We start from the raw sequence: 7855 nt of genomic DNA on the forward strand, positions 1-7855 counted from the left end.
CCGCGCACAACCGCATTCAAAAGGTGACGCCACGCGAGTGCTTATAAAAGCATAACGAAACTAAAGTAAGTTTCTAAATAATAATGCTAATCTTATTTTGACTTGATCATTATTGGCTTCTGTAGATGTACATCAGAAATGTTTTGTGCAAAGCAGGGAAAGGGAGGAAGAAAGGGAGATGATGAGTTTAAGGGAGGTTAGACAAACTACATTACATCCTCACCCTGTCAGGTCTCAAACAGAGGAAAAATCTCAGGAAAACCTCTTGTCAAGTCTATAGGATTGCATCGTTGCTGAGAAAATCAACAGATGTATGTGTTAGACTGTTCTGTATTTTCAGATATGAAATTAATATTTAGTTTACTAATATTCAACTCTAGAACACTAACTTACATAACAGTTAGCAGTAACAATGACTGAGATTATTTAGTATAGCAGTCATAAAATGACTGGTTTCTTAAAATATTCTTGTAAAAAATAAGTTAATAATCATTGCTATCATTGTATAATGTAGAAAATATTTCTCTGCTGTCATTATTTCCAAACATTTTATGCCATTTATGCTTTCAAACATGTTAATAATGTTAGGTATGATGAAGATTACACTTGTATATATGTATCTTTCGCAGTAACTGTTGCACTAGAATAGTGGGTTAAGCAAAGGACACTGTATAGAAGTGTTGCACACTTCTCGCACACAGCAGGCTTTAAAAAAAAGTCAGCAAAAAATTGGGGGCCTGTGCCCCAGTAGAGCTTTATGTCTAGCAACGCCCCTGATTTTATTTACACTTAAAAGTGCAAAAAAGTTAATTTTTGAGCATAAACACACACACACACACACACACACTTATTGTTTTATTTTTCATCTGTAAATAAATATTTCTTTTTAGTCACCAATAATAATTATAAAATATTAGTAAATAATAGTCATATAATTATAATTCATGACTTTATTTTGCTTTAAAGGGGCCATGTCACAAGACTATTTTAAGAAGTAAAATAAATCTTTGGTGTCCCCCAGAGTACACAAACACAAGTTTTAGCTCAAAATACCATTTAGATAATTTATTACCATGTTAAAATTGATACTTTGTTGGTGTGAGCAAAAATGTGGCATTTGGAGTGTGTCCTTTAACCCTTTAACTGCCACACCAAGAAAAAGCCATTTGAAAATTTTTTTGTTTGCATTTCTTATCTCCTTATGTCAACACTTAACACAATCAATGTATTTTTTTCAACATATCCCATAATTTTTTAAAAATCGGCCTCTACCAAACGGTTGATATGTCACTTAAAGGAATTCAAACACATACTATGGAAATTAGAAAATATGAACTATAATACTAATTTTTTACAAACATAATCCAATAAAATGGTTTTGTATATTAAATCTTCTTTATTTATTGAAGTATAACATATTAAAATATTTCAGGTTTTCATTTTAACGTAGGACATCACATGTTTTCATGTTTTTTGCAATAAAAATGACCAAAATTAACAAAAATAAGGATATTCTGCATTTAAAACCTAAAATAAAAGAAGGCCAAAGATAGTAATACAATGGCATATTAGTATTTTATGATTTAAGAAACACACTGTCAAGTTTGGTAGTGCAAAATAATTTTTTTTGTCTTTTTTTAGATAAATTAAAGGGGTCACGGCATGAAAATCTGAGATTTTCCATGTTTAAGTGCTATGATTGGGTCCACAGTGCTTCTATCAACCTAGCAAATGTGAGAAAGATCAACCCAGTAACTTAGTTTTGGTAAACCATTCTCTGTAAGCATGTGAAAAAACAGGTAATTGAAATGTGGCTCCCCTTGTGATGTCAGAAGGAGCCCTTATTATAATAATACCAACCCTTAATTTGCACTTTCCAACCACAGCACTGCCATTTCCAGTGTTTTAATACAGAGAGGGAGAGACAGAGAAAATAATTCACAGCACAACTAAGTTTCAATTTCAACAAACCACCATCATTGTGATCGGTGTTTGCTTTTCATCCGCTCATTTGCATTTTAAAGGACACACCCAAACTGCACATTTTTGCTCACACCTGCAAAGTAGCAATTTTAACATGCTATAATAAATTATTTATATGATATTTTGAGCTAAAACATCACATATGTGCTCTGGGGACACCAAAGATTTATTTGACATCTTAAAAAAATCTTGTGACATGGCCCCTTTAACATTTATTTGTAAACCAGCAATGCTGTGTAGAGTAAGCCAACATTGCGAACAATCCTTCAAACAATTTAAAACATCATTTAAGAAGTAATTATTGATTAATTAATGAGTAATTATGATTTCCATACATTAATTATATGAATTCATTATAGTTATTTCAAAAAAATATCCAGAAGTGGCAAAAATACATACTTAAGAAATGATCTCAATATATTAAATAAGAAATAACAATAGCTGTGTCATATTCATAGCTGTGAATGATCAGAAATGTATATTTCATAGCAAATAGTACACTCTGACTGTAGAAATGGATGATCTGAAAACATTACCCTAGCTTTTCTACTTTTACCATTAAGTGACAAATCAACCGTTTGGTTGAGCATGTTTTTGAAAAATTATTCGAAACATATGAAAGTTTTTTCATGGCACCAAGTAACATAATTTTGTAAAGTTAGGGCTCTTACAGTGTAATATGTCAAAAAAATATGGTTTCCTTGCAAAATTTCAACAAGAACAGTTCATATAACAGAAGTGATTTTTTTATTTCTAAAATCCACATAACAAGATGTGTTGTGACAAGTGCTGTTGATTGATACATTGATATCTAGTGGATTTTTTTGGCAAAACATATCTTACACAAATAGTAGAGATGGCTCAATCAGCTTGAGTTAAGTTAGGTACTCCTCTCAATAAAATATAGGGACTCAAAATGTGCTCAACCGTTTGGTTGAGCTGGCAGTTAAAGGGTTAAAATGCAAATGAGCTGATGAAATTCAAACACTGATCACAATGATGGTGGTTTGTTGTAATTGAAACTCAATTTTGCTGTCAATTATTTCTCTCTCTCTCTCTCTTTCTCCCTGCACTAAATGGCTGTGTGGTGTGATAGTAAGATTAAGGGGCAGTATTATTATAATAAGAGCTCCTTATGACATCACAAGGAGAGCCTAATTTCAATGATCACATTTTTCACATGCTTGCAAGAGAATGGTTTACCCAAACTAAATTACTGGGTTGATTTTTTTTCACATTTTCTAGGTTGATAGAAGCACTGGGAACCCAATTATAGCACTTAAACATGGGAAAAGTCAGATTTTCATGCCATGGCCCCTTTAAGTGTGAGCTTTTCTCCTTCTGTCTGTAGGCTTTGTTGCTGTGATATTGGAGATGAAGGTTATGCGGCTTTGGCTGCAGCTCTGAGATCAAACCCATCACATCTGAGAGAACTGGATCTGAACTATAATAATCCAGGAGATTCAGGAGTGAAGCTGCTCTCTGATCTACTGAAGGATCCACACTGTAAACTACAGAAACTACAGTAAGTGACTGTCAAAACAATCAAATTATTTTATGTGCCAGCGCATAACTATAGATGTGTTAAAAAATAATGAGAATATTTATAGTATGTACAGGGTTAAATTGGGATTTGTTTTGTAGGGGGGGGGCTCTGTTGGGTTTAAGGGGTAACATGTTTAATCCTGATGGCAGCAAAGCCACTGGTGTGTTTCAATGACATTTTGGACCAATGGGTGTTCTATAAGGTGGGAAGGTCTTTTCAATTGGACGTGAAAAGCTTCCTGATCCACACAAAAGCGAGCCATAAACTTTATCACTATAATTACACAAATAATTACAAAAGGCAAAATAAATTTCTTTCACTGTAAAAATAGCAATAATGATAGAATACATTCAAAATAACGTTACCTTTAAAACCTTCTGTATGGCGCGGATTACATGACATCATTGCCACCGCAACTTTTTTAGGATCAATCATTAAAAAACATTCATACTGTTTGTAATAAATCAACTAGTGTTGTAGTCGAATCCAAGCCGAGACCGATGTGTTAAAGTAACATTGAAGCAGTGTTAGAGTCAATTGGATACTTAAGTAAACATTTAAGTGATGATTTTTTAATTATTGAAGACACCTGATAATGAGCAGAATCGCTGAAGAAAAGAGAAACACAAGAACTAAAACTCAACTCAAAAGACATCAAATCTCTCTTATTACCAAACAGGCTGTTCTTATTTCTGTCAGCTGTCTACATTTGGTCTGGCGCAACGATGGGGATGCCAGCTGATGAGACTGTGGCTATTTCCTCTCACGCCTGTTTAACCGACGCTGATTTGGGCGGGTTTCTCCCATCCCCATACAAAACAACTTCTTTGTCTTTGACTGCTCTTACAAGAACGTGGGTCTCCTCGGCTGTAAACCGCTCCTGGCGTACGCCTGGTAAATCCGTCATAATAATAGCAACCTGCCATGGAACTTGCGCCCTTGCGTTTAAAGGGAATGTTGGATAGCGTTCTGATTGGTTTATTTGACGTTACGCCCAAACCACACCTATGAATAATGAACCTACTTCAGACCAACCCCTTATTGATTTGCGCCCGGCGCAAGAGTTATTTCTCACGCCGGGAAAATAGCAACAGCGCCCAAGATCCGCCCACAAACTCACTTGCGCATTGCGCTTCACACTTGCGTTTCAGATTGTTAAAATAGGGCCCCATGTGCTAAACCTCGCTTATAGTCAAAGTAAACAGCTGTTTATATGATGAATTGAAACATAAATATATCTCCTGTATTTTATTCCATTGGGATTGAAAAACAACTTATTGTACAAATGCAAATATATAAATCACAACTGATTCCCACCTAGGAAACACATTCAGGTTCTTTCAATTGCATGACTGTATGGTATACAATAGAGTTAAGGAGGGCCTCTTTAGGTCGATCTTGTGTGGTAAAGGAACAATATGAGCAACACGAAAAATAAGATATATGGCTGCACAAGTCAACGGAAGACCACCAGGACAAGGGGAAGGTTTTCCTCCAGTCCCACCTGGATGCAATAGATGGTGCATTCCCAGACATTACACCTGAACACTGTCAGGGGTGGATAAGACATGGCAAAAGATTCTTCCCAAGATGCCTTGCCAGAGAAGATATCAGGTGTGATGTGAGTGAGAACATGTGGCCAAGTAGAAACGCAATAGATTAGATGAAGAGATTTTTCTTTTACTTTATTTTTAAGTGGCTTTGGTTTGTATTTTTACTGTAAATGGAAGTAATATTGAATATGTTTGTTTTATTGCAGTAATGTCCTGTTGTAAATACTGTAAAGTCTTTACTGCAGCAATTCTATCTACTTTTTTCCATAAATCGTACTCTAAGATGGATGATTTTGGAGACAAAACAAACATAATGCATGCATTTACAATAACCTAAACAAACAAAAACTAAACAAAAATATAAACAAGTTTTCAAAAGAAACTGCAGTGCAAAACTCAGTCTATAATCAATACAATCTACTGTCTATTGTATAAGGACAGACTTGTGCCCCCCTGAAAAAATGAAATGCCCGTCCGTGAATTTGTGTCTGGCGCCGGGTCTGCCCTCATTTATTTGTTTGAATTACAGTATGTACTTTTAGTTTCTACCTTTTTTCCCGTTACTGTAATTCTGTAAATTACTAAAGAAGCTATTGAAGCAAATGCCTAATTTTCATTTACCTTAAAGAATTGTTCTGTTCTAAAAATTTCAATAAACCATGTGATAAATCAATCAATAAATAAATCATTAGTGAAGAAATATTGCTTTGTATGAATTCACTGAAATTATTAAAACTGTAAAGATGAAAAGTTTGTATTTTCTGTATTGGTGTTTGATGCTCGTGTTTTTACTCTCAGTGTGTTCTGAGTGACAGTGTGTGTTATCTCAATGAGGGTTATGCATTGTGTTTGGCTGCACTGAGCTGTTTTGAGCCATGTGTTAAGAGTTGTGTTGCTTGGAGTGATTTTTGCAGGTGATGTGAACTGTTTAGCTCAGATGACTGTTGGTTGTGCAGACTGTACACTGTTAGATGTCGCTGTAGATTTAGCAGTACATTACTGTAAAAATCCACAGTACTATACTGTATGTATACATTACAGTACAGTACTGCAGTTCATAATGCATTCTGGGTAAATTTGTTTGAGCGGGAAAATTTTACAGTATATTTTGGTCTTGATGTAACCTTGCTGCAGCCATTGCTGTAATGTGCCAGGTGTACTTGCAATAATCAGAGAAAGTGCGCCAACGTCAAATCACACAGAGGGAGAGAGAGCACAACTCCTGGCTGCAGCTGAAGGAGGACGATTGATTTCTGGCAGTTCGGTAAGTTTGAAATATTTCTGTTTCATGAAAACTTAATTTTTAGTTTAAGAATGTTGTCAATAGTTTGTCACAATATTGTTTTAAACGTGCAATGAGAGAGAAAAACGGTCGCCAACAAAGTTTCAATCTCCCTCAGAAAGTAAGCTAACGTTACACACAGATGTCTACTGCTGCTTTAACTCGCTTTACACCTTTTTTAATGAATATAGGGTTGTTTTAACTAAATTATGAGGGTTTTGGTGAGTTTATATTGTGATGAAAGTGTGGTGACAATGAAACTATTTTTAACGAAATGGACAAAGACAACCCGCCAGCGCGGTCTTGCGGTCCCAGCATAACGGTCGTTTATCTCGGCGTTTCATCCGTTCAGTTAGCGTCAGAGAAAAGTATTAAGTTCGACTGTTTGGTAAGGCTGTGGTTGTAAACAGACAGGACTTGACACGCCGTACACAGCATACCGAACTCCTCCACAGAAGTGAAAACAAGAAACCTCATATTTAACTGGATACATGCATCGAACTCATCGCAGCTTTAACTTCGACCAAATATCATTCAGACCATCTTAATATCAGATGAACGAAAGGGATTGCCGCGCGTATTGTTGTTGTTATTATATTACGGTATATCCGCAAAAGCAGAGAATATCTTCTCTTAAGCGTTTTACACTCCCAGTAAGTTGTCCAATACATTTTTATGGCATATTGTTTCCACCACTTCAGATGCATTACATGCAGTATATATAAGTTTCCAAAACACATCAAATCAATGCACGAAAAGAGAATGGGCTCCGCATTTACGTACCTTTGTCTTCTCGTCTCTGTCATCTGATCCTTCATCTCTGGATGTAAAATAGTCCATTATAACATCGTGTAGGAAACTGGCATCACCAGGATTGCTCAGATTTAGGCGATCATGTTTATCTTTAAAGTGAGCAGCTAGCTACTAACTTGTTAAAAAACTTTGCGTGAAATAGCGTGTTACACCGCAGCCGGTCCGGGTAAAACATTAAAGGGACAGTCTTTTTACCTTGTCACTATAAATCGCTATTTTCTGCACTAAACGAGGCATTTTCAGAGATTTTCTGTAGACAAGATGTTATAATTAAAAAAAGACTTATTTAGATATAATATATAATATAACAACTAATATATATATATATATATATATATATATATATATATATATATATATATATATATATATATATATATATATATATATATATATATATATATTTGTTTTACAACTGACTAAACACTTACAGTAATGTTTTATTTGTTAGCATAGCATGATATTAGATTTAAACACTTAATAAATTTTTAAATCAATCACTTTGTCTCTGCACAATGAACATTATCAAATATTATTAATGTTGTAAAATATATTGTTCATTGTTAGTTCATATTAGCTAAGGCATTACCAAATGTTAAGGAATAAACTCTTATAGTAAAGTGTTACTAAATTTTCTTTTACCATTTCCTTCACAATGTCTATTTATTTCTATGGCTA

General features: G+C 34.6%; 1 protein-coding gene and 1 long non-coding RNA gene across 17 annotated transcripts in view; both read left to right on the plus strand.

Moving 5' to 3' along the window:
- The window catches only part of LOC135767353 (NLR family CARD domain-containing protein 3-like), a 205292-nt gene that overhangs the window by 137774 nt on the left and 59663 nt on the right, over positions 1-7855 (plus strand). For all 15 annotated transcript variants that reach the window (XM_065276999.1, XM_065277003.1, XM_065277000.1 and 12 more), the window contains exon 7: positions 3335-3508. In XM_065276999.1, coding sequence (XP_065133071.1) covers positions 3335-3508 — 174 coding nt within the window. The remainder of the gene's footprint in view (positions 1-3334; positions 3509-7855) is intronic.
- LOC135767499 (uncharacterized) overlaps positions 6044-7855 on the plus strand; it is a 3113-nt gene continuing 1301 nt past the window's right edge. Inside the window, exon 1 of one of the 2 annotated variants that reach the window (XR_012336863.1) lies at positions 6044-6346. This is a non-coding gene — a long non-coding RNA (uncharacterized lncRNA). Of the gene's footprint in view, positions 6347-7654 lie in introns of those variants that run through there. The other variant, XR_010542040.1, reaches the window with a different exon arrangement.

Source organism: Paramisgurnus dabryanus, chromosome 6, assembly GCF_030506205.2.
Source record: "Paramisgurnus dabryanus chromosome 6, PD_genome_1.1, whole genome shotgun sequence".
Lineage (NCBI taxonomy): Eukaryota > Metazoa > Chordata > Actinopteri > Cypriniformes > Cobitidae > Paramisgurnus > Paramisgurnus dabryanus.